The sequence below is a fragment of the Papio anubis genome, chromosome 13 (assembly GCF_008728515.1).
Source record: "Papio anubis isolate 15944 chromosome 13, Panubis1.0, whole genome shotgun sequence".
NCBI lineage: Eukaryota > Metazoa > Chordata > Mammalia > Primates > Cercopithecidae > Papio > Papio anubis.
In genome coordinates, this window is record NC_044988.1 from 84,061,920 (window position 1) to 84,088,460 (window position 26,541).

The 26,541-nt window shown below is 42.3% G+C and overlaps 1 protein-coding gene across 2 annotated transcripts; it reads right to left on the reverse strand.

Annotated features, from left to right (window-relative positions):
• Positions 1-3,294: 3,294 nt before the first annotated feature.
• On the reverse strand, positions 3,295-18,155 carry TEX48 (testis expressed 48). 2 transcript variants are annotated; one of them, XR_004177972.1, is made up of 5 exons: positions 18,001-18,155; positions 8,589-8,696; positions 8,239-8,315; positions 5,036-5,167; positions 3,295-3,606 (listed from the first exon to the last, which is right to left on the reverse strand). XR_004177972.1 is itself a non-coding variant. In XM_031654456.1 (5 exons), the coding sequence occupies exons 2-5, from the start codon at positions 8,590-8,592 to the stop codon at positions 3,503-3,505; spliced, it is 363 nt and encodes a 120-aa protein (XP_031510316.1). In that variant the 5' UTR covers positions 8,593-8,696; positions 18,001-18,155; the 3' UTR covers positions 3,295-3,502. The 2 variants fall into 2 exon arrangements, 1 of the variants encoding a protein (XP_031510316.1); XM_031654456.1 differs by having other exon boundaries at positions 8,239-8,361.
• Between the last annotated feature and the right edge of the window lie 8,386 nt (positions 18,156-26,541).

Below are 26,541 nucleotides of genomic sequence, written 5' to 3' on the forward strand. Positions count from 1 at the left end.
TTCTTTTCTTTAAGAATGTTGAATATTGGCCCCCACTCTCTTCTGGCTTGTAGAGTTTCTGCTGAGAGATCTGCTGTTAGTCTAATGGGCTTCCCTTTGTGGGTAACCTGACCTTTCTCTCTGGCTGCCCTTAAGATTTTTTCCTTCATTTCAACTTTGGTGAATCTGGCAATTATGTGTCTTGGAGTTGCTCTTCTTGAGGAGTATCTTTGTGGTGTTATCTGTATTTCCTGAATTTGAATGTTGGCCTGCCCTACTAGGTTGGGGAAGTTCTCCTGGATGATATCCTGAAGAGTGTTTTCCAACTTGGTTCCATTTTCCCCCTCACTTTCAGGCACCCCAATCAGATGTAGATTTGGTCTTTTTACATAATCCCATACTTCTTGCAGGCGTTGTTCATTTCTTTTTCTTCTTTTTTCTTTAGGTTTCTCTTCTCGCTTCATTTCATTCATTTGATCCTCAATCGCTGATACTCTTTCTTCCAGTTGATCGAGTCGGTTACTGAAGCTTGTGCATTTGTCACGTATTTCTCATGTCATGGTTTTCATCTCTGTCCATTCGTTTATGGCCTTCTCTGCATTAATTATTCTAGTTATCAATTCTTCCACTCTTTTTTCAAGATTTTTAGTTTCTTTGCGCTGGGTACATAATTCCTCCTTTAGCTCTGAGAAGTTTGATGGACTGGAGCCTTCTTCTCTCATCTCATCAAAGTCATTCTCTGTCCAGCTTTGATCCGTTGCTGGCGATGAGCTGCGTTCCTTTGCAGGGGGCGATGTGCTCTTATTTTTTGAATTTCCAGCTTTTCTGCCCTGCTTTTTCCCCATCTTTGTGGTTTTATCTGCCTCTGGTCTTTGATGATGGTGACGTACTGATGAGGTTTTGGTGTGGGTGTCCTTCCTGTTTGTTAGTTTTCCTTCTAACAGTCAAGACCCTTAGCTGTAGGTCTGTTGGAGATTGCTTGAGGTCCACTCCAGACCCTGTTTGCCTGGGTATCAGCAGCAGAGGCTGCAGAAGATAGAATATTGCTGAACAGCGAGTGTACCTGTCTGATTCTTGCTTTGGAAGCTTCCTCTCAGGGGTGTACTCCACCATGTGAGGTGTGGGGTGTCGGTCTGCCCCTAGTGGGGGATGTCTCCCAGTTAGGCTACTCAGGGGTCAGGGACCCACTTGAGCAGGCAGTCTGTCCGTTCTCAGATCTCAACCTCCGTGTTGGGAGATCCACTGCTCTCTTCAAAGTTGTCAGACAGAGTCGTTTGCGTCTGCAGAGGTTTCAGCTGCTTTTTGTTGTTGTTATTGTTGTTTAGCTGTGCCCTGTCCCCAGAGGTGGAGTCTACAGAGACAGGCAGGACTCCTTGAGCTGCTGTGAGCTCCACCCAGTTCGAGCTTCCTAACCACTTTGTTTATCTACTTAAGCCTCTGCAATGGCGGGTGCCCTTCCCCCAGCCTTTCTGCTGCCTTGCTGCCAGATCGCAGACTGCTGTGCTAGCAATGAGGGAGGCTCCGTGGGCGTGGCACCCTCCCGGCCAGGTGTGGGATATAGTCTCCTGGTGTGCCCGTTTGCTAAGATCCTTGGTAGAGCGCAGTATTGGGGTGGGAGTTACCCGATTTTCCAGGTGTTGTGGGTCTCAGTTCCCCTGGCTAGGAAAAGGGATCTATACTTCTAATATATAATGCTATACAAGCAAATGAAGAAGTGTGGGTGAATTCCTCTATAAACTGGATGTAGGGAAAGGCTTTCTAATGATAACCCAAAGTCCAGATTCAATGAAACGTTAATAAACTTGACTTTGAGGAGCTAGTATTTCTAGTATATAAAGAGTACTCAAAAATTAATGGGAAAAATAAAAAAGAGTAGAAGACATAAACAGATAATTAATAAAAACATATAAAAATGACCCTTAAACATATGAATAGATGTTAGTCTTCACTCATGGTAAGAGAAATGCAAGTTAAAACCAAAATGAGATACCATTTCTCACCTGTAGTATTGGGAGAGGCTAAACAGTTGCTGAGGGCATGGGGAAACAGGTATCTCAGATATCATATACTCTTATAGAAGAGAGCTTGGCAGCATCTAACAAAACTGTGTATGTTTATTCATTTGGCTAAAAAGTTCATGCTTAAAAATTAACCCTAAAAGTACACTGTATTAATCTGTTCTCATGTGTTATTAAAGATATACCTTGGCCTGGAACAGCGGCTTACGCCTGTAATCCCACACTTTGGGATGTTGAGGAGGGCGGATCACCTGAGGTCAGGAGTTTGAGACCAGCCTAACCAACATGGTGAAATCCCGTCTCTACTAAAAATACAAAAATTAGCCGGGCATGGTGGCAGGCACCTGTAATCCCAGCTACTCGGGAGACTGGGGCAGGATTGAACTCCTGAGTTCACTCACTTGAACTCAGGAAGTGGAGGCTGCAGTGAGCTAAGGTGGTGCAAATGGGGAAAATGTAGATTAAACAATTGGTGACTCTGGGTAAAAGGTAAATGGGAATTTCTCTGTATTATTTTTGCAATATTTCTGTCAATTTGGAATTATTTCAAAAGGTATCCAAAAAGCTAAAATTTTTTCTCCTTCCTCTCCTTCTCTTTTTTCTTTCTTCCTTTCTTTCCTTTCCCTCCCTCCCTCTCTCCCTCCCTCCCTTCCTTTCTTTGTTTCTCTTTCTTTTCTTTCTTTCTTTCTTTTTTCTTTCATTTCTTCCTTTCTTCCTTTCTTTTTCTTTCTTTCCCTCCCTCTCTCCCTCCCTCCCTCCCTTTCTTTCTTTCTTCTTTCTTTCTTTCCTTTCTTTCTTTCTTTCTCTCTCTCTCTTTCTTTCTTTCTTTCTTTCTTTCTTTCTTTCTTTCTTTCTTTCTTTCTTTCTTTCTTTCTTTCTTTCTTCCCTCTCTCTTTCTCTTTCTCTCCTTTCTTTTCTTTTCTTTCTTTCTTTCTCTGAGCCTTGTTCTGTTACCAGGCTGTTACCCACGCTAGTGCAGTGGTGAGATCTCAGCTCATTGCAACCTCTGCCTCAGCCTCCCTAGCAGCTGAGATTACAGGAGCACGCCACTACACCTCACTGATTTTTGTATTTTTAGTAGAGATGGGGTTCCACCGTGTTGACCAGGCTGGTCTTGAACTCCTGACCTCATGTGATCCACCTGCCTCGGCCTCTCAAAGTGTTGGGATTACAGGCGTGAGCCACTGTGCCCGGCCAATAGGCTAACTTTTTAAAGCTTAGTAAGATGTGACAATATATTTAAAAATAATAAGACATTATTTGGTAAGGGGGAAAGGAAAAGAGGAAGGACACATCCTCTGGTGCAATCAAGAACTTTAATTGGAGGCAGCTCTTCCCATGGGGGCTTTTTCAGGAGCTGGGGTGACTTGCTTGGTGGCCCAAGGATGGTTCAGATGTCTTCTCCTCCTTCAGGGGAGTTTCCAAATTCATCTTCATGACTCCTGTCCACCGCCCTCTTCCTCGTGGAGGCGCCCCAGCAGCTGTGCAGCTGCCGGCTAGAATGCTCAGGGCCTCCCAATGAGGCACGGCTGGAATGGCCAGCGCTCCTGGCAGTAGCGGTTTAAGTTTCTCTTGTAAAAATTTCTTTGGGAAGCATATGCATTCAGATCTGAAAGAAGAAAGGAAAACATTATGCTGGGTGAAGGCCTTTGAATAGGGCTTGGATGAACTGTTGTTGTTGTTTGTATCCATTGCTGATCATTCCTCAGATTCTTGAATCCCAAGGGACCCAAGGCAGCCCCTAGCTTAGGACTTGGAAGACTTTTGTGATAGGAGGAGTTTCTTGCAGTGTGTTTTGCGTTGTGCTACGTTGGTGGCTTCAGTGATGGTAGGCTGTCTTGCAAAGCACAGTGGCATAGAAGGTAGGAGACTTGGGCCCCTCGTGGCTCTGACACGTCATTCCCTAGCGCACTCGTGGGAAGTCCCTTTCCCTCTGTGAACCTCACCCCTGTAGGGGGTGGGAAGGGCAGAAGGAAGGAGAGGGTGAGGTAGTGGGGTTCCTACCTTCTCAAGCTTGATTCAAGCAGAGCTGTTCCTCTTTGGTCTTTTATAAAAATTGGACTCTGTGAAATGTTGTTTTCAAGGGGGTTTCAAAATGACTGGGTTGGATAATCCTTAGTTCTCAGCAGGACTCCTGGGGTGGTTGTGAGTTATGTGAGACCACCTGGGCACAGAATTGCTGGCCAGCAATGTGGCTGCATTTCTTCTTCCTGGGCTGTGCCCCTGTCCCGGGATTGGGCATCTGTTCTTCCATGACCCGGAGGTATTTCACCCCCAGTTGAACTACATTCAATCCACAAGTGTTTTCTGGCATTGTTTACTTGCCATGAACCTGGCTGGATCTGGGGGCATAACAGGGAACAAAACTGATGTGGGCCCTGCCCTCCTGGCACTTACTGTCTAGTGGCCAAAGTAGATATCAACTAAGCATATGAAAAATACACGTATAAGATGATGCCGCCAGGTGCAGTGGTTACACCTGTAATCCCAGCACTTTGGGAGGCCAAGGTAGGTGGATCACTTGAGGTCAGGGGTTCGAGACCAGCCTGGCCAACATGGTGAAACCCTTTCTCTACTAAAAATACAAAAATTAGCCAGGCATGTTGGTGGGCACCTGTAATCTCAGCTACTCAGGAAGCTGAGACAGCAGAATCACTTGAACCTGGGGGGCGGAAGTTGCAGTGAGCTGAGATGAGAGATTGCACCACTGTACTCAAGCCTAGACAACAGAGGGAGACTCCATCTCAAAAAAAAAAAAAAAAAAAAAGATGATGCCACCAAGCTTTGAAAGGAAAGTGTGGATGTGTGCCCTTTCCCCCCAGACCTGCTCCTCCTCATCCTCTTCCTAGCTTGGAAGATAGTGGAGTCAGGTCTTAGACTCTAGGGTCTCCCCAGTATGCTCTGGAATATGACTGGGGCTGCTTGATGGGGGTGATTCCATCTCCCCATCTCGCTTAGCGGAAATATCAATGGAGTCAGGACCAGGCTCCCTGTCTAGGGGTTTCTGGTCAGTGTTAGGACCCCAATTTGGGACTCACCTTCAAACTCACTGCTGCTGGAGGAAGTGCTCTTTTTTGGCTGGATCAGGGGTGTTCTCGAAGGCAAATGGGAGGCTGCATTAATGCGCTTGGGATTTTGTCTGTCAAGCTCATCCTTCTGAAGCTGCAAATCTGGCAATGAGAATTCCACAGGGTCACGTGGGGAGGCTTAGGTGAGATCACGGAAGTGAAGGTGTTTTGCAGGCTCTGAAGCAGTGCACACAGGCAAGTGGGGGTTACTATGGGGTGGGGGTGTACCTGAAACTACCACCTCCTGTCCTCTGAGGGCTTCCCCTCACAAGTAGGTGCTGAATTCAAAGTGTGTGTTTTAAAATAATACATTATATTTGTACGTATTTATGGGCTACATATGAAATTTTGTTATGTGCATAGAATGTATAATGATCAGTTCAGGGCAAAGTATGTATTCCTTTTAAGACATTAACTTTTTTCCATTTATAAATGTAATGCGTATGCTTTATAGAAAAGTTAGGAAATAATGCATAGTATAAAAGAGGAAAGAGTGACCCCAAACACCTCTTCCCCAAGTTATTATTCCAGTTCCGGTCTCTTCCTATGCATATTTTACATAGTCCGTCATATCCTATGTATTATGGATGAATTTTACTTATTTATTATTTATTTTTTGAGACAAGGATCTGCTCTGTTGCCCATACTGGAGTACAGTGGTGTGATCATAGCTCACTGTAACCTCAAACTCCTAGGCTCAAGCAATCCTCCTGCCTCAGCCTCCCAAGTAGCTAGGACTACAGGCATGTGTCACTGCGCTCAGCTAATTTTTAAATTTTTTTTGTAGAGAGCGGGAGTCTCACTATGTCGCCAGGCTGGTCTCAAACTCCTGGCCTCAAGTAATCTTTTAGCCTCAGCCTCGCAAAGTGCTAGGATCACAGATGTGAGCCACCTCAGCCAGCCCTGCATTTGTATTTATTTATATGCATTATAGCATAAATTTTTTTTATGTCAATAATTTTAAAAAATGGTTGTACAATATTCTAGTTTTTGAATAATGTAAGATTTATTTAACCAAAGTTCTAATGTTGGATTTTTTATTTTTTATTTATTTATTTATTTATTTTTTGAGGGAGTCTCACTCTGGTACCTAGGCTGGAGTGCAGTGGTGCAATCATGACTTACTGCAGCCTCGACCTCCTGGGTTCAAGCGATCCTCCCACCTCAGCCTCCTGAGTAGCTGAAATGACAGGTGTGTGCCACCATACCTGGCTAATTTTTTTTTGAGATGGAGTTTCGCTCTTGTTGCCCAGGCTGGAGTGCAATGGCGTGATCTCGGCTCACTGCAACCTCCACCTCCCGGGTTCAAGCAATTCTCCTGCCTCAGCCTCCTGAGTAACTGGGATTATAGACATGTGCCACCATGCCCAGCTAACTTTATATTTTTAGTAGAGACGGCATTTCTCCATGTTGGCTAGGCTGGTCTCAAACTCCCGGCCTCAGGTGATCCACCTACCTTGGCCTCCCAGAGTGCTGGGATTACAGACGTGAGCTACCGTGCCCAGTCCGGCTAATTTTTTATTATTTGTAGAGGTGGGATCTTCCCATGTTGCCCAGGATGGTCTTGAACTCCTGGGCTCAAGTGATCCTCCTACCTCCCAAAGTGCTGGGATTATAGGTGTGAGCCACTGTGCCCAGCCCAAATTTTTCTACCATAAATACTGTTGCAATGAACATTGTTGTATATGAGACTTTGTCTTTATATACTTCTAGGTTTCTAGAAGAACAACAACGAATTTTGTCGACAGTCTGAGCTATGTTCTGTGATAGACAGCTCTGTCATTTATTAGCTGCATACCTTAACTATTTGCTTAACCCCCACCTGCCTCTTCATTCATATCTGCAAAATGGTATGTTCAATTTGAATACTAATGTCCACTTCTTTGAGTTATGGTGGGGATTAAATAATATCATCTTACTGTTAAAATGTGAAATATACGCTCTGAAACAGTAAGGGATTTATCTGATCACAGCTGGGTCCCCAGTGCCTAGACAGTGCTTTGCATATTATAGGTTCTCAGTAATTATCATCATCCTTCCCTTGGGAAAAGGCATTCATATTTTCAAGGTTCTTGATTTTTATTGTGACTCTACTTCCAGGGAAAGTATTTTAAAGACCCTCACATGTGGATTTCTGTCAAAACAAATCATTGTGCTATCCTGTCTCTCAATGGGAGTCTGCCAGGTTCCTGGCCATCTGTGTTCACCCCCTCCCACTTGTGTGAGTCCTAAATTTGGCTGATTTTGACAACAATGCTTCCTTTTTTTTTTTTTCTGTCTGAAATAGTTGATTTTGATCCCTGATCTTCTCTGCTTGATCTCTTTTCCTGGATCTTCAAGAAGATTTTGATTACAAACTGAAGGCCAGGGTGCCTTCTCTGTCTCTCTGTCTTCCCTTGGCATGGTAGCCTAGGAAGCCTCATGTTCCAGAGGCCCTGGCTAAAGATTAAAAGGGAGATGGCTGGTTTGTACTAGACTTTGTGTAAGCAAGAAATAAATTTTTATTTTGTAAACCATTGAGATTTCAAGACTTATTTGTTTTAGCAGCAGAACATACTCTATCCTGATCATTAACTATATATTGTTTCTGTATGTTGAGTGCCTACTCTGTGCCAGACCCTGAGCTAGATGCTTATTTATATTGCCTCATTTTACCCTCCCAATGATCCTGAAAAATAATAATGTATTGTGAATAGCCCTATTTTACAGGTAAGGACAGTGAGGCTCAGGGAGGTCAAGAGACTTGCCCAACTTCTGTGGCAGAACTGAGATTTGAACTAGCATGTATTGCCCCCAAAACAGGGATCTTAACCCACTATTTTTATAGTCTTTAATCCAGTGTTTCTCAGACTATAATGTATATTCAAATTTACCTGGAGATCCTGTTAAAGTGCCAGTTCTGATTCAGTAGGTCTGGAGCAGGGTCTGAAAATGCATTTGTAACAAGCCCCCAAGTGATGCCAGTATTGCTGGTCTGTAGACTACACTTTAAGTACAAGAGTTTAAGCTCTCTTTTTTATTGGTTTGAGTACTTAGCTATCCAACACCCACCTCATTTTAAATTGGAATTATCACTCAAAAGATGAAGGCAGTTTGGGGGTATCCCAGCAGGCAGAGAGTGAGCAAACTGAGGTATAGAGGGGCCATGCAGAGTGTCCTTATCTGATACCTACTTTGGGTCGATGGCTTGTGCTCTTGGGTTTGACTGGGAACCTTGGAGTCATCGATGGCATAGGGCTCCTGACAGTCCCTGCAGCATAAACAGAAGATCTTCGAGATCAGGTTTTGGTGGGCTGCTGTTGGAGGCAAAGGAATGAGGGGCATGGGTTCTGGAATCTGAATTCCAGATGCCTATTGGAAATTGACTGTGGTGGCGGGGGGGTATCATTGGGTCAGCCTCTCCCAGGGTATTAACATAATACTCCTCCCCCTCCCAAATCTTCTGTAGCTTCCCATGGCCAGCAGATCCAGTCCCTTCCGCCTAGGCCATTTTTTTTTTCCTATTCTGTACAAATTTTCTTACCCATGGAAAGGAGTTGAAATCTCTACTCTGCCAGCTTTGTCTGCAGGGGTGCCTTGTTGAATCAGCCAATCTTGAGTTTGAGCCCAGTTCACTGGGCTGGGCTGTTTCCTAAGTAAACATAAGACTGTGGCTGAAAAATGCTAGTCCTTCACCTGTGTTCACACTCCAGATAGGATCTGATGACAGCAAAATCCCACCTCATGCAGACATGCACGTAAACATGCTCAGGTTTCAGATAGCTCTGTGTCCTACCCCATTAACAGGTGCATGTTCTTGGGTGGATTCTTTACCCTTTTTGAACTTCACTTTTATCATGTGAAAAATGAGAATAGCAGTGCCTACTTTGCAGGAGTAAAGAATCATATATATGAAAAGTAGCTCCTGTGGTGCTAGGTATACGATAAGTGCTCAATCAATGGTCATTCCATTTTCCTCCCTTCTCTTTATGTGACTTCCTGGCTTCAAATGATCCCAGCTGGTCCAGGTCCTATGGAAAGGAAGCATATGGACTCGTAGCTTTAAATTCTGGTTTTGCCACTAATTTGCTGGACGGCTTTGGGTAGGTTCATGCTTCTTTCTGTGTCTCAGGCTCCTCATCAGTAATAAGAAGTTAGGCTAGATGATCTCTTCAAGGATCTTTCTAGTTTTGAAGGTCCAGGATTATAAGGCCTTGCTTTAGTCCCAGATTCCTTTATTTGTGTATCAAGTTTTTCAGATCTCTGGATACATTCTGTTCTCATTCCCCTTCTTGTGGCAAAACCCCCCTTTAAAAGGAAATTCTGATCATGGTATTGGTCAGGCGTCCCTCACAATACCTCATTCACTTTGCTTTGTGAGTTTTGCCTTCATTATAGGCACTTGAGTCTCATTTTCTCTACTGCCATACCCTGGCCGGAGCCACCATCATCTCTTGCCTGAATTACTGCAATAGCCTCCTAACTGGTCTCCTTATTTCTCTTACCCTGGACTTCCTCCATAATTAATACAAAAGGTGGGGTAGTTCTGTTAAAATGTATCATGTCATCTTCAGCTCAAAACTTCCAAGGACAGGAAAAAATGGGAAGAGTAGATGGAGAGATATAATATGGAAGGAAGAAATGGAAACTCAAATAGAATCAAATAGAAATTCTAGTTCTATAAAAACCAGTATCTGAAGAAAATATGTATTGAGTAGGGTTAACCACAGATTGGACAAAGCAAAAGCAATGATCAGTAAACCTGCAAAAAGGTCAATAGAAATTATCCAAACTGAAGCAGAGAAAGCAAAAAAGATTTAAAAAGGATGAAGGGTACACCAGTGACCTTGCGGGATGCTACCAAGCTGTGTAACATACACGCGTTGCTGGACTCTCAGAAGGACCAAGGGCAGAAAAAATGTTTGAAGCAAGAGTGGCTGAAAATTTACCAAATTTGATAGAAAGCATCAACAGAAGTACTCAGTGAGCACCAAACATGAAAAACAAAAAGAAAATCACACCTAGGCACATTTTAGTCAAATGGCCAAAAAGTAAACTAAAGAGCAGGCTCTTAAAACAACTGGAATAAATAAAGATGAAAAAAAGAACCTGTAAACCTTTCACTTCATATTCCATGAAAACATCCTTCAATAATTACGGCAAAATGAAGACATTATAAGATAAACAAAAATAGAGAGAATTTGTCTTTAGAAGACCCAGCGTGCAAAAAAAATGCTGAAAGATCAAAGGAAAATGATACCAGATGGAAATTCACATTTACAGAAAGGGATGAATAGGATAAGAAATAGCAAATATGTGGGGGTAAATGCAAACTTTTTTTTTTTTTTTTTTGAGACAGAGTTTTACTCTGTCACCCAGGCTGGAGTACAATGGCGTGATCACAGCTCACGGCAGCCTCAAACTCCTGGGCTCAAGTGATCCTCCTGCTTCAGCCTCCCCAGTAGCTGGGACTACAGGAGTGCACCACCACACCTGGCTAATTTTTGTAGTTTTTATAGAGACAGGGTCTCCCTGTGTAGCCCAGGCTGGTCTTGAACTCCTGGGCTCAAGTGATCCTCCTACGTTGGCCTCGAAAGGTGCTGGGATTGCAGGAGTGAGTCAAAAAGATTTTTTTCTCTTAGTCTTTCTTTCCTCCAAAATTGTTCTGTGGTTTCGCATATTCCTCAGAAGAAAAACCAAAGTTCTCACTTGGGTCTTAAGATATTCTGTAATGTAATCATCCTTCTTCCCTCCTGTCCACTCACAACCCTCATCACCAACTCTGTCTTCAGTTCCTTCAATTCCCCAATTCCATTTGCCCCCTTGCTGAGTTTTAAAACACAGCAAGCTCTCAACTCAACAATTTGTGCTTGTTTTACTCTCTGCCTGGAATTCAGTTCTCTTAGATTACAACATTCTGTCATTACCTTCACAGTGTCTTGCTGTCAATGCTCAGCCTGGATTTCTAGTGAGCACTTTCTTGGTTCACTGTAGCCTTTAACATTATAGGCTCCTCCTTGTCTCAGCACTCCTCAACAGCTGGTCCTACAGCTGCATTCCTTTCTTCCTTGCTTTCTTTGCAGACGTTTTCTTTCTTTTTTTAAGAGAAGGGGTCTCACTCTATTGCCCAGGCTGGTCTTGAAATCAAGTGATCCTCCCATGTTGGCCTCCCAAAGTGTTGGGATTACAGGTGTGAGTCACCGTGCCCAGCTTCATTTCCTAACACTTTACATTATTTGCTAAATTACTGTGCTTAAGGTCTGCTTCTCCCCACTAAATTAGAAGTCACATGAGGTCATGGATTTTTGCTCTTTGGTTTACTGTTCTATTCTCAGTGTCTAGAGCAGTACCTAGCGCAGTGTGGGAAGTCAATAATTGTTTGTAGAATAAAAATTGAGGGTGTTTGTAGAATAAACTAGCATGTATTCTTGTCTTGAGTAAAAGCATTTGCAGGCCCTGGGGGCAGTAGAGAGGTGGGGGGTAGTTTTTGTGCCAGGAATATCACAAGCTGTAGGACACAGCTTACCTCATTCACTTGCTAAGCTGACTCTGATGGTTTCATGAGTCAATTTTAGTTCTGCTCTCTGTTTACTGGTTGGGACTATTTTTCTTCCCCATCTGCTGCACAGCATATCTATCTTCTTCCCATGTTTCCTATTTTATGGTAGGGTCCTATTATTCACTCTGTCTCTAGAGTCAGAAGCCTGCCAGCCTCCTGCTGTCTGCTCACGTTCATCAGTCTTTGAACTTTACTTTCCAAATATCTCTTCAGTCTGTCTGTCCAGTCAATCCTTTGCCATTTCCTTCACCATAGTGTAAGCCATCATCACTTCTCACCTGGACCACTGCTTAAACTTTCTCATTGGCTTGTTTGCCTCCACCTAAAACTAGAGTTGTCTGGTAGACATGTAAATCCTATCTCTCTTCTGCCCCAACAACCCTCCGCCCCACCAAGGGGGTCCCCAAGTCTGCAGATCCAACTTCTTTTGTGATCACCACTGTTATTCTCTTCAGCCTCATTTTCTCTGGGTTGCACTCACCGCCCTACAGCCATAAGAGATGCTGTATAGGCAGCTCACCCAATCACCTTTTACTAAATGGATCCTGTTCACATCCTGTTCCCTCTGCCTGGGATGTTCTCACCTCAATCCTTCAGTCATCAAACTCCAGGATTCAGCTCAGGGGCTATAGGAAGGCATAGGATGAGTTAGGAGCCCTCCCTTGTGCTCCCACAGCACTCCCCCGCTGGCCCACCATGTTTTCCTGTATCACAGCCTGTTATTGTACAGTGACTGCCTAACTCATGGTAAATGCTCAATAAATACTTGCTGAAACATTGTCTTGTAACTGCCTATTGTTGACAGTCTGGATACTAGTTCATGAGCTTTTTCCTTTTTCTTTTTTTTTTCTTGTTTTTTATTTTTTGAGATAGGGTCTCACTCTGACACCTGTGCTGGACTGTAGTGGCACCATCAGGGCTCATTCCAGCCTCAGCCTCCCAGGCTCAAGCGATTTCCCTGCCTCAGCCTCCTGGGTAGCTTGGAATGCAGGCTCGCACTACCATGCCCGGTTATAGTCTGTTTTTTTGTTTTGTTTTGGTAGAGGTGGGATTTTGCCATATTGCCCAGGCTCGTCTCGAATTCCTGGGCTCAAGCAATCTCCCTGCCTCAGCCTCCAAAAGTGCTGGGTTATAGGCTTGAGCCACTGAGCCCAGCCAAGTTTTTTTTTTTTCTTCTTCATTTATTTAACATGTATTTACTGAAAACCTGCCATGTGCCAGGTACTGTTACGTGCTGGAGATATAGCAGTGAACAAGACACAAGATAGACAAATGTCCATGGAAGCAGGGACAGTATTTTATTCACTTTTGTATCCTCAGCATTCAGCCCAGGGATGGGCAAAGAATAGGTACTTTATACATATTTGTTGAATAAACACATGAACCTTCCCTGACTGTTGGAAAAAAGCTATGCCCAACAGATCTCCTTTCTCCCTTCCACTAACTGATTTTTAACTTTCTGCACATAAGCTGTTCCCTGTGGTTAGATACGATGCAGGCTAGACACATACAGATATCCCCATTGTGTGGATTTTTTGGTCAAAGTGGGGGCACTCACTAGGTCCATTTAGCCCCAATCTCCAATAGTCTTTTGGATCTGCTGCCAGGTGAGGTTTCTTTTTTTCCCCCTAGACTTAGTGTCATGTCATGGGATTTTATTTTTAAAACGTGATTTGAGCTCTGATGTATTTTACTGAGCTCTCTTTAGTGGATTTATTTCATTTTTCTATAATTTATAAAGAAATAGAAATTTATATAGGCAGTTGGATCTTTTGTTTTGGAGATGCACCATTTAGCAAACATCCTTGCCATTAATTTGCTTCTTATTCTGCTACTTGCTTTAGTTTCCATTGTCTTCATCCACTTATAAAAATGCTTGCCTCATGGAGTTTGGCTTTGTTCCAGACTGCCTTGTGTCTGTTGAATGTAGAAGGAAGCGCTTCATAAGAAAGGAATGGAAGCATAGCTCTGACAAGCCCCCACCATGAATCAGCCCTGGGTGGTTGGAGTTTTGTTGGAGTGGTAATTAATTTGTCTAGGAGAAATTGCTAAAACTTGGACTTGGGTCCCTCTAAACCTTTGTCAGCATGTGTTCTGTCTTGGTAAATCATAAAAGAAGGTCACTTTTTTTTTTTGTAGCTTATATTCGGGAGTCAGTAATTTTCAGGTTGTTGATCATATGGCCTCTTTTAGGCTCTGCTTGGCCAAGAAATTCAAGACACTGTGCACAAGTAGAAACTGTTTATCAATTGTAGTGTACTCTTTCCTGCTTGTCATGGTCTCATCTGCATTAAGGTTGTTGCCTCTTCCTGGAAAAACTCCATATATATACTCCCACTATAGGTACTCTCATATATTTATCTTAATAAATGGCAAAAATTCACTAGATGACTTAGGATTAAAGTTTTGATGTCAAAAATCAGATTTAAGAGGAGCTCTAGAGAAGAGAGAAGACAAAAATGTCAAACATATAATAGAAGGCTTCTTTGTCTGGAATGTTCTGGCCTCAGAAAGAAAAAAAAAAAGAAAGACCTTACTCTCACTCAAACCTCTGACACCTACTTTCTTTGCTTCTCTCTTTCTCTCTCCACCCAACTTGAGCTTTACTATCCACTTATACTCCTCTTATTCCTTCCCCTGGTTGTCCAGATAAATTTTTCAGGGAGCATTTTTCTGGAAAAGAACAATCACATTGCACAATACCCACCTAAAACTTCTGCACTGAAGGTAGATCCAGAGAGGCTGAATTTAAACCAAGTAAGAGTTGAGTTGGGTAAAAATAGAATCTTCCCAAATTTCAGAACAAAAGAAAGTTTGTTTTCTGTATCCTGTGGGATTCAGGATTCTGTTCATTACTAATTGTCTTCGACTATCATATTTGTACCCATTAGTTCATTTCGTTGTTGACCTTCAAGCCAGGCACAGTGGCTCACACCTGTAATCCCAGCACTCTGGGAGGCTGAGACAGGAAGATTGCTTGAGTTTTGGAGTTTGAGACCAGCCTGGACAACATACCTTGTCTCTACTAAAAATCAAAATTTAGCTGGGCATGGTGGTGTGCACCTGCAATTCCAGGTACTCAGAGGCTGAGGAGAGAGGATTGCTTGAACCTGAGAAATCAAGGCTTCAGTGAGCTATAATCATGCCACTGCATTCCAGCCCAGGCAACAGGAGATCCTGACTCAAAAAAAAAAAAAAAAAAATTGTTGACCTTCAACAATGGGGAAAATGTTTAAGAGTAGCAGGATGAGAAAGGTCAGAAGATTCAAATAACCCATCTAAGCATAATATTTTTAAAAATGGACTTGAGAGGGTAAGAAAAATAGGAAGTACGCCACATGAAACTATTTCAAAAGATTTTCTCTTAAGGGTAGATAGGGCAAAGATTCATTAATAACAAACAAAATGATGAATCAATAGGTGACTTAATAGACTTCAGGACACTTTCAAAGGACATTCTGGGGCAAAGAGTATAAGTAAAAGGAGCCCTTTGTTCTCTGTGTAAAAGCTCATATCTAAAATAGGGGATTTAGAAAAAAATCAATTGGAATGGGAAATTCCATTAGTGTAGATATCTTCATCATTTTCCAAGAGTCCTAAAATGTTAACTGGAAATCAAAATAATCTTACGGCCTACTAGATAAAACAACTGGCCACTGAAATAAAGACAGGACCCAAATTTCCTCTGTTCCTTAAGAATTTGGAGTCTGTGGAGAACACTTGCACTTACTGTATGTAGAAAGGCCATTAGAAGAACTAATGTTCCATGTCAGAAGGCCAGCTGTCCGTATCTGTCTGCTGAGTCTTTCTGAGGAGACTTTTGCACTTAACACTTTCCTATCTTGCCTCTAAACTCCCAAGGGGCATTGTCTATAAATATAGATGAACTATACTGCTATAAATATAAGCTATACTGCTTGCTTGTTGATATGGTTTGTTTCTTATGTGGAGATCAGACTTTTCTATTCCAACTATGATTAAGACTAATTGTTCTGCATGATGAATATTTAGACCATTCCAGTGCATGATTCTCCAGCACCCACAGTGGACTATGCCTTCTTACACAGCATCTGAAGGGATGAAACCCTTCTTGGGGGTTTAGCTACTAGTAGGTGAAACAGACTTCTGAGGATTCTGAGTTGAACAATTTAAAGTGCTTTTTTTTCTCCCTCCACCTTGACTGACATAGAAAATCATATAGTCCACATCCTAGGGTACACCTGACCAATTTAAAATCCTTAGCTCAAGTAATTATGGATCACAGAAACCTTTGGGTTTTATTTTAGCTGATTAGGGGAGTCTGCACCATTGCTAACACTCCCTGTTGTGCCTGGATTAATGTCACAGGTGAGGTTAATCTATAGCTAAGCCCAAAGAAAAAGCAGTCTGGCTATCAAAGATAGATTGTCATGCCAGGGAAATCATGGGGCATGATTCCAGAGAGGCTTTCAGATACTTTTGAAAATACTTTTAATTATCATTGTCCTTTTTCTTTTTTTTTTGAGACGGAGTTTCACTCTTGTTGCCCAGGCTGGAGTGCAATGGTGTGATCTCGGGTCACTGCAACCTCTGCCTCCTGGGTTCAAGCGATTCTCCTGCCTCAGCCTCCCGAGTAGCTGGGTTACAGGCATGCACCACCACACCCAGCTAATTTTGTATTTTTAGTAGAGACGGGGTTTCTCCATGTTGGGTCAGGCTGATCTCGAACTCCCAACCTCAGGTGAACTGCCAGCCTTGGCCTCCCAAAGTGCTGAGATTACAGGCGTGAGCCATTGCGCCTGGCCTTCATTATCATTGTCTTGCATCATTCAGGTTCTGTTGTCTAGAGAGCTGAATGCTTTTATGTAGCCTCTGGTTTGACAAATGGTGCAACAAATGATTCAAAGACAAAAATGAGAAGAAATGAGGCAGACTGATACTCAAAATGAAAACCAGATCTCTGTACATGGAAAAATGGAACTGTGTTTTCAAGAAAAGCCAATGACAGTGGTGAAGATCTGGACAATCTTGGAGGGTCTTTCCTGCAGCTTTGGTTGAGGGAGGACCAGAAGGCAGAGAATGAGAATAAAAAGAGAAGCTCCCACATTCCTAGATGACGATGGATTGCCCTGTAACCACGGTAACAACGAATCCCCAGAACCTGTGTGACACCCATTTAATCTATTAATGAAACTCCCTTGGTAACCATTCTAACAGACACATGCCGGTAGGTACACTTCATAGCTAAAGGTCTACCACTCCCAAGCACTACTGTCTCTGAAACACCACCAGTACATGAACTCAACACCTCCCAAAGCCCCTTATGCATCAGCCATGAGCTTTGTGCAGGGACTTTGCCATACAAGCGCTGTTCTCCCTTGTTTAACCAGAAATAAATTCAGTTTTTGTTTCATGTAGTGAATGGAGGCATCTTCCACCAAAGCAACTTATGGATATGCAAGAAAATGTAGTTATTCAAATTCTCTTTTTCTCTTTTTAATACAAATGATAGCTTACTATACACCATGTTTTGCACCTTGATTTTTTTCAATTAAAAATAAACTGTGGAGATCATCCATATTATCAGTCAGCAGGGATTTGAAGTGTAGGTTTGTCGGCACCCTGTACTGATGCTCTCTCCACATGTTTACCAGACAATTTTGCAAGAAAGAGGGTAGTAGAACCACTTTCTCCTCTGAGTGTTGACAGCAGAGAGCTTTGAGCTTTTGAACCCTCTTCAGAAATGAAAAGGCTCTTAGGGACAGCAGTGTATCAGTTACAAGCACATTCTCTAGGGTTTAATTCTTGGAGATCTACTGTTAGCTAGGTAATTTAGAAGAATTAATGACCTCTTTGAATCTGTTTTCTGACCTGTAAAATGGGGATGATAATAATAGTATCTACAATAGAAGGTAGTTCTGAGGATTAAATAATGATGGAAAGTGCTTAGCACAGCTTTCTGGTGTGTTGTAAAGGCTTAATACATACAAATGAAGGTTCTGATGCTGATGAATATGTAGGGAAGATGCCTAGGGGGTGTGTGACACTTCTTGCACTACCAGCGACCCCCTCTAGAGGGAAGCAGGAACCAAAGAAGAGGGCCTTTGGGTTGTCCCCCAGTGGGCTAGGAACTTCAGGTCTCTAGTGACCCCATTGCACTTTGATCAGAAGAAAGATCAATGAGGTCAAACAGAAAGGCTTCTGGCGTTGTGGGCGGGGGTGAGGGAGGTCATTCAGCACAGGTGGAGACTGGGACCCAGAGAGAGAGAGAAACAGTGAGGTTAAAGCAAATGAGGGATGGGGATTGCTTCTTGGAGCAAAATTAATAGGTGTCCAGGAGTGGTGGGGACATTGTCCCTTTTGGTACAGAAAAACTATCACCTCCCGCCTTTTGGTCTAAACTGTGAGCCCCACTCACCTGCAGCTGGCAGAGTGGACAGAAGGCTGTCTGTGATGTCACAAAGCTGGGGAACCAGGGAATGTTGGGGCTGGGGGGTTTGGACTGAACCACAACAGCGAGGAGGAGGGAGGAGTTCTGCTGACCACGATGCCATGCTGTCCATCCACCAGGCTCTTCACTGGGGCACAAGTCCTGGGGCCTCGGGAAGCACCTAGAGGATGGCCAGAAGGGGGCAGTACAGCACTGGACACTGTAGACCTGGGTGCCATTCTGTCTCTGTCCACCCACTGGGTAGTAACCTTAGACAAAGGGACTTCACACTCTGCAATATGGGAATAATAATATATTTTTTTCTTTTTTGAGCTAGAATCTCAGTTTGTCACCCAGGCTAGAGTGCAGTGGCCTAATCTTGGCTCACTGCAGCCTCTCCCTCCCGGGTTCAAGCGATTCTCATGCCTCAGCCTCCCAAATAGCTGGGACTACAGGCATGCGCCATCATGTCCAGCTATTTTTGTATTTTTAGTAGAGAAAGGGTCTCACCATGTTGGCCAAGCTGATCTCAAACTCCTGGCTTCAAGTGATCCCCCCTACCTTGACCTCCCAAAATACTGGGACTATAGGTGTGGCCTTCGCCTGGCCAGGAATAATAATAATTATATGTCCTGTATGCATTTTTAAGTATGAAATGAAATCAGGTAAACATTTAACATAGTGCCTAGATGTAGTAAGCACTTTAAGAAAGGGTAGTTACTGGCCGGGCGCGGTGGCTCACGCCTGTAATCCCAGCACTTTGGGAGGCCAGGGCGGGCGGATCACGAGGTCAGGAGATCGAGACTATCCCGGCTAATATGGTGAAACCCCGTCTCTACTAAAAATACAAAAAATTAGCCAGGCGTAGTGGCGGGCGCCTGTAGTCCCAGCTACTCAGGAGGCTGAGGCAGGAGAATGGTGTGAACCCGGGAGGCAGAGCTTGCAGTGAGCTGAGATCGTGCCACTGCACTCCAGCCTGGGCGACAGAGAGAGGCTCTGACAGAGAGATGCTGCATCTCAAAAAATAAAATAAAGAAAGGGTAGTTATTAAAAACATATGCAAACATAAAGTGACATTTTTTTTTCTTCCCAATTTATCTTTCAGAAAAGAGGGAATCACTTCGTATTGGAGTCCTGACAAAATCTCTCACCTTAGGAGGCATTCTTTCCTTTCCTTTATTTAGGACAAGCAAGTACTATACACATTTGAGGAAGCCACATTGGATTAACATGTTCTCAATCAGGGCTATCATTTGATGCATCTGGAGGTCACTGGCTACAATGGAAACAGAAGAAAGCAAAGGAATTCAGCACAGCTGTGGGGTCATTCAGGTGGTTGGGGAGGGTGATGTGACCCCACAGCTGTGCTGAATTCCTTTAATAAATATTTGATGGTGAGTTAAACCGCCCTTGAAAGCTCACAGGTAAAGTCATACTTTTTTTTTTTTTATTATACTTTAAGTTCTAGGGTACATGTGCACAACGTGCAGGTTTGTTACATACGTATACATGTGCCATGTTGGTGTGCTGCACCTGTTAACTCGTTATTTACATTAGGTATATCTCCTAACACTATCCCTCCCCGCTTCCCCCACACCACGACAGGCCCCGGTGTGTGACGTTCCCCACCCTGTGTCCAAGTGTTCTCATTGTTCAATTCCCACCTATGAGTGAGAACATGCAGTGTTTGGTTTTCTGTCCTTGTGACAGTTTGCTCAGAATGATTAAAGCCACACTCTTAAATGGTAATTGAAGGTTCTCCATTTTGGCTGCAAGTGAGATTCACTTGAAGTGTTTTTAAAACAAAGAACACCTGGAGCCTAACCCCAGCTAAATTATAATTTTGTTAGGGTGTGGAATCTGGGCAGCAGTATGTTTACAAAGATTTCCAGGTGATTCTTGTGTATAATCAAGAACTACTGAATTCCATTGCGGGGATCATTATATACAGGTAAGCGGCGGTTCTCAGATCAGGCTGTATATTAGAATCATGGGAGGAACTTTAGAAAATGCCACTCCTAGCACCCACTCCAGGTCAGTAAAATCACTATTTGGGGGCAAGGGCCCCGGTGTCGATAGATTTTACAGCTCCCCAGTTGATTTTAATTCACAGCCAGCATTAAGAACTACTGATTTATAGAGGTTCTTCTTTTTTTTTTTAATCATAAATTTCATTGATGTGATACAAATGGATCCTTTTTAGCTTGGGATGAGTTTTTCAGGAACAGCATTATTTATATAGAAATTGAAAAGCATTATTTAAAAAATAACTTAGAAATGAAGATAATATATTCTGGAAACCTGTGTTAGATGAGGTTAAAGATGTGTATGAAGTATTTGAATGAAATTGTTTCAGAAGGTGAAAGATTGAGGATAGTGATATAGTTTGGCTGTGTCCCTACCCAAATCTCATCTGGATTTGTAATCCAAATTGTAATCCCCACGTGTCAGGGGAGGGACCTGGTGGGAGGTCGCTGAATCATGGGGGCAATTTCCCCCATGCTGTTCTCCTGATAGCGAGTGAGTTCTCATGAGATCTGATGGTTTTACACCTGACAGTTGCTCCTGCTCTCTTCTTTCACCTGTGCCATGTAAGATGTGCCTGCTTCCCCTTCTGACATGATTGTAAGTTTCCTGAGGCCTCCCTAGTCATGCAGAACTGTGAGTCAATTAAACCTCTTTTCTTTGTTACTTACCTGGGCTTGGGTATTTCTTTATAGTAGTGTAAAAAATAGACTAATACAGATAGCAACACAGGTATTTCCAAATTAATGTATTTTATGTAATATGCTCTGGCAAACACATATCAGGTACTGAATACTTACAAGTTGATGCGTGATTATTTCACCCATAGTACTAAATGTGTATATATTCAAATTGGAGAAAATACTTAAAATCTTTGCATAAAGAAACTGCCTTCTGTTTGGGGTGGTTTACCATTCAAGCATGGATGGTGTGATTACTTTTTTCTCCTTGGGTGTGGGAGGGGAGATGGGCCAACAGGCTTCTGTATTAATTTCTGGTTCAGGTAGGGAATAATGAAATCTTGACCTGATGCACTGGGCTAAGACAAGTGGGTGGATTTTTACTCTGGTGGTTTCACAGTGCATAAGTTCTGGGGTCCGAGTACCTGGGTGGGATGCTTGCCTTCCTAACCTAATGCATGACCTTGGCCATAGCCATTAACCCCTCTAATTCTCAGTTCCTTAACTTTAAAATAGAAATAATAATAGAGTTGGTGTGAGGAGTAAATTAGACTAGCCATGGAAAGCTGTAAATGTAGTGCCTGCTAGAGATGCAGCACTCAATAAATTTTGCTTATTATTATCTGGTGTTGAGAGTGAAGCATTAGCTTTCGTACCTGTGGATGTGAAATTAGGGAATTCAATTTAGGTTTTTCAAGAGCTTTATTTTATTTTTAATTTATTTTTATTTTTATTTTTAATAAAGTCTCGGTCTGTCGCCCCAGCTGGAGTGCAGTGACATGAACTCGGCTCACTGCAGTCTCGGCCTCTTGGGGTCAAGCCATCCTCCCACCTCAGCCTCCCAACTAGCTGGAACCACAGACACACACCACCACACCAGGCTAATTTTTAAATTTTGTAGAGAAGGGGTCTTGCCATGTTGCCTAGGCTAGTCTCAAACTCTTGTGCTCAAGCAACCTTCCCACTTCTGCCTCCCAAAGTGGTGGGATTACAGGCTGAGTCACTGTGTCTGGCCCAAAACTTTATTTTGAAATAATTACAAATTCACAGAAAGTTACAGAGGTAACTTTGTAACTTTCTCTCTGCAGACAGTTCCTATGAACCCATCCCCCGGCCTCCTCAAATGTTAACATCTTGCCATAGTATATTACAAAATCAAAATCAGGAAATTAACATTGGCGCAATCTGCAGAGCTTATTCAAAGTTCAGTCTTTATTCAAGTACTCATTTGTGTGTGTGTGTGTGTGTATAGCTGCATGAAATTTTATTACGTGTGTAGCTTGGTGTAACTACCACCACAATCAAGATACTTAACTGTGTGTGCCATCACCACAAGGTTCCTTTCTGCTTCCTCTTTATGGCCACACCCACCCCCTCTCCCTAACATCTCTAACCCCTGGAAACCACTAACCTGTTCTACATTCTATAATTATGTCATTTCATGAATATTACATAAATGGACACATGCAGTATGTATGTATCTTTTTGAGGTTGGCTTTTCTCAGCACAACTTCCTTGTTCCTTATATACATGAGGAACATGTATCAATAGTTAGCTCCTTTTTATTGCTGAGTAGTAATCCATAGTAATGCATGTACCAAAGATTTTTTGGACATTTGCCCTTTGAAAGATATTTGGATGGTTTGCAGTTTTTGGCTATTACAAATAAAGCTACTGAGAACATTTGTGTACTAGTTTCTGGTGAAAATGTTTTCATTTCTGTATGATAAATGCCCAATTTACTATACAATTGCTGGATTGTATGGTCAATCCATTTTTAGTTTTAAAAGAAACTGCCATATTATTTTCCAGACTGACTGTACCATTTTACATTTCCATGAACAATATATGAGTAATCACATTGAATCCTCTCCAGGGTTTTTTTTCCACTATTTTTTACTTTTGTCATTCTTATATCTTTAGTCCAGGAGGTTGAGGCTGCATTGAGCCATGATTGTACCACCGCAATCCAACCTGGATAACAGAGGGAGACCCTGTCTCAAAAAAAAAAAAAAAAAAAAGAAAAAGAAAAATTAACTGTGTGGATATATCATACTTTGTTTATTGATTCATCTGTTGACAAATATTTAGGTCATTTTTCACATTTTGGCTCTATGAATAATGCTGCTATGAATATTTGTGTGCAAGTTTTTGGGTGGACGGATATTTTTATTTCTCTTGACTATATACCTAGAAGTGAAATTGCTAAGTCATGTGATAATTCTATGTTTAACATTTTGAGGAATTGTCAAACTTTTTCCAAAGGTGCTGCACCATTCTGCAATGCGCCAGCAATGTGTGAAGGTTCCAGTCTTTTCACATCCTTGATGTCCCTTTTTATTGTCTTTTTAATTTCAGCCCAGTGTGTTTTAAGTGCTATCTCATTGTGGTTTTGATTTGTATTTTCTTAATGACTAATGATGTTGAGCATCGTTTTATGTATGTATTGGCCATTTTCATATCCTGTTTAGATAAATGTTTATTCAAATCCTTTGCCCTTTAAGAAATTGAGTTGTCTTTCTAGTGTGGAGTCTTAAGAGCTTTAAAAATATATTCTGTATACTAGACCTTTATCAGATCTATGGATTGCAAATATGTCTTGCATTCTGTGCATTGTCTTTTCATTTTCTTAATAGTTATAGTGTCCTTTGAAACAAAACATGTTAAATTTTGATGTTAGATTTATCTTTTTTTTTCTTTTGATGCTTGCGCTTTTGGTGTTACATCTAACAAACCAGTTGTCTAACCCAAGGTCATAAAGATTTATTTACTCCTGTCTTCTTTTTTTTTGAGATGGAGTCTCACTTTGTTGCCCAGGCTGGAGTGCGGTGGCATGATCTTGGCTCACTGCAACCTCCACCTTCTGGGTTCAAGCAATTCTCCCACCTTAGCCTCCCAAATGGCTGGGATTACAGGTGCACACCATCACACCTGGCCAATTTTGTGTATTTTTAGTAGAGTCGGGGTTTCACCATGTTGGTCAGACTGGTCTTGAACTCAAGACCTCAGGTTATCTACCTGCCTTGGCCTCCCAAAATGCTGGGATTACAGGCATGAGCCACCACACCTGGCCTAATTTACTCTTATGTCTTCTTCTAAGAGTTGTATAGCTTTAGCTCTTACATGTAGGTGTATCATCCATTTTGAGTTAATTTTTATATATGGTATGAGGTGGGGTCCAACTTCATTGTTTTGTGTGGAGCTAACTAGTTGTCCCAGCACCATTTGTTGAAAACACTATTCTTTCCCCCATTAAATGGTCATTGTACTCTTGTTGAGAATCAACTGATCATAAATGTTAAGAATTTAAATTTAGTTCTGATCATGTTGCATTTGGCTCTAAAGGATACACAAATGGAGGTTTCCAGAAAGATCAAAGGAGATATTGAGTGTGATAGATTGAACTGTTGTTCCCAATTCTTTATCCCTGCCTATGGTTATACCTTTGCCATGGCCTCATTGTGGACAGTATGTGTTTCCATGCTTTTGATTTTGGATTTGACTAAGTAACTTGCTTTGGCCAATGGCTTGTGGGGAGAAGAATAGTATTAGAGTTCTAAGCTTATGCCTTAAAAGTTTCCCTGTGCTGCCAATTATGATCTTGCTCTTCTGCCAGTGCCAAGAAAAAGTATGCCCCCACTAACCTATTAGTCCCTAGAGGACAATGAGAAACATAGATCAGAGTCATTCCAGGCAAGTACCCAGCTAGGCCCAGCTGAGATCCCTTGGCCTCCATGCTACTCACAGCTAAGAAAGTGATGAAAACTGACTGTTGTCACTGAACGTTTGGGTGGTTTGTTACACAGAGTGGTTAAGTGAGATACAGGGCACAAGATCTCTTTTTATCTACGAAGTACTGTCCATGTGAGAGGGAGGACAGATCACTCACTCTCCTTTCTTCTTTTAAAAAAATTTTTAATTTTAGGTTCAGGGGTACATGTGCAGGTTTGTTATGTAGGTAAACTCATGTCTTAGGGGTTTGGTGTACAGATTATTTCATCACCCAGGTACTAAGCATAGTACCTAATAGGTATTTTTTCTGATCCTCTCCCTCTCCCCACCCCCCACTCTCAAGGAGTCCCCAGTGTCTATTGTTCCGTTCTTTATGTCCATGTATATTCATTATTTAGCTCCCACTTACAAGTGAGGGCATGCAGTATTTGGTTTTCTGTTGCTGCATTCACTTGTTAAGGATACTGATCTCCAGCTCCATCCATGTTCCTGCAAAGGACATGATCATATTCTTTTTAATGGTTGCATAGTATTTCATCATGCATATATACCACATTTTCTTTATCCAGGCTACCACTGATAGACATTTAGGTTGATTCATGTTTTTGCTATTGCAAATAGTGTTGCAATGAACATAGATGTGCATGTGTCTTTATGATAGAACGATTTATATTCCTTTGGGTATATACCCAGTAATGGGATTGCTGGGTTGAATGGTAGTTCTGTTTTTAGTTCTTTGAGGAATCACCACACTTTTCCATGATGGTTGAACGAATTTATTTCATTCCATTTCTGTTTGTGAACAAGAGCTCTAATTAATCTCTGATTAGGTGAAGGCATCAGTGAAATATTTTCCTGCAGTGTGGGTCCCAGTCCCCTGATGAGAAGTGGGGAAATTTAAGGCCAAACATGGACATGACATTCTATAGCACTGGTTCACAACATGAAGTAGTGACTCCCTTTTTAGTCCTTTCAATTACCTAAATGTAGCTGGGTGCTACCCACTCAGTAATGCCTTCAAACAGTTGCTGACCTCCCTCACAATAAAAAGAGAACAGCAGGCAGGCTCTGAGTCTTTGGCAGGTGATGGCATCAGGCTAGAATTTAAGCTCATTGTTTTGTTTTTGTTATGTTTATTTTTGTATTGATCTTTGCTATTTATGGTAGTGATATGTACCTTTGTTTTAATGTAAAAGAATAATATTGTTTAAAGAAAAATATTAAGGAAATAAGAGTAGAGGTTAGAATCACAGTGATGTGTGAATAAATGGGGTTTAGAAAACACTCTTTTGAGGTACATCATTGTGTTAGGGTTCTCCAGAAAACCAGAACCACTAGGATCCTGCTTTCCTCTCTCTCTTTCTCTCTCTGTGTCTCTCTCTCTGTGTCTCTCTCTCTCTCTCGGTGTCTCTCTCTCTCTCGGTGTCTCTCTCTCTCGGCGTCTCTCTCTCTCTCGGCTTCTCTCCCTTGCTTGGTGTCCCTCTCTCTCTGTCCCTCTCTGTCTCTGTATCTCTCGGTCTCTCTGTATCTCTCGGTCTCTCTGTATCTCTCTGTCTCTCCTTTCCTCTCTGTCTCTCCCTCCCTCTCTGTCTCTCCCTCCCTCTCCCTGCTTCTCCCTCCCTCCCCTCCCTTCCTCTTTCAGTCTCTCTCTCTCTCGACTTCTCTCTGTCTTTCTCTCTCCGTTTGCATATATGTCTTATCATCTACAAGTTGGAAAGCCAATGGTATACAGTCCAGCGTGAGTCAGAAGGCCTGAGGACTGTGAGTGCTGAGGGCAGGTGAAGATGGATGTCCAAGTTAAGGCAGTCGGGCAGGGAGAGGTTGAATCCTCCCTTTCTCTGCCTTTTTGATTTGTTCAGGCCTCCAACAGATTGGATGCTGCCCACCCCTATGGAGGAGGGCAAACCAGTTTACTTAGTTCACTGATTCAAAGGCTGATCTATTCCAGACATACCCAGAAATAATGTTTAACCAGACAGCGGAACATTTCATGATCCTGTCAAGTTGACTTATACAATTAACTGTCACAGCCATTGTATCCATGACCTACATAATAAATGTTATGGGATGGTTTTTGTTTCCCTCCTAAGAA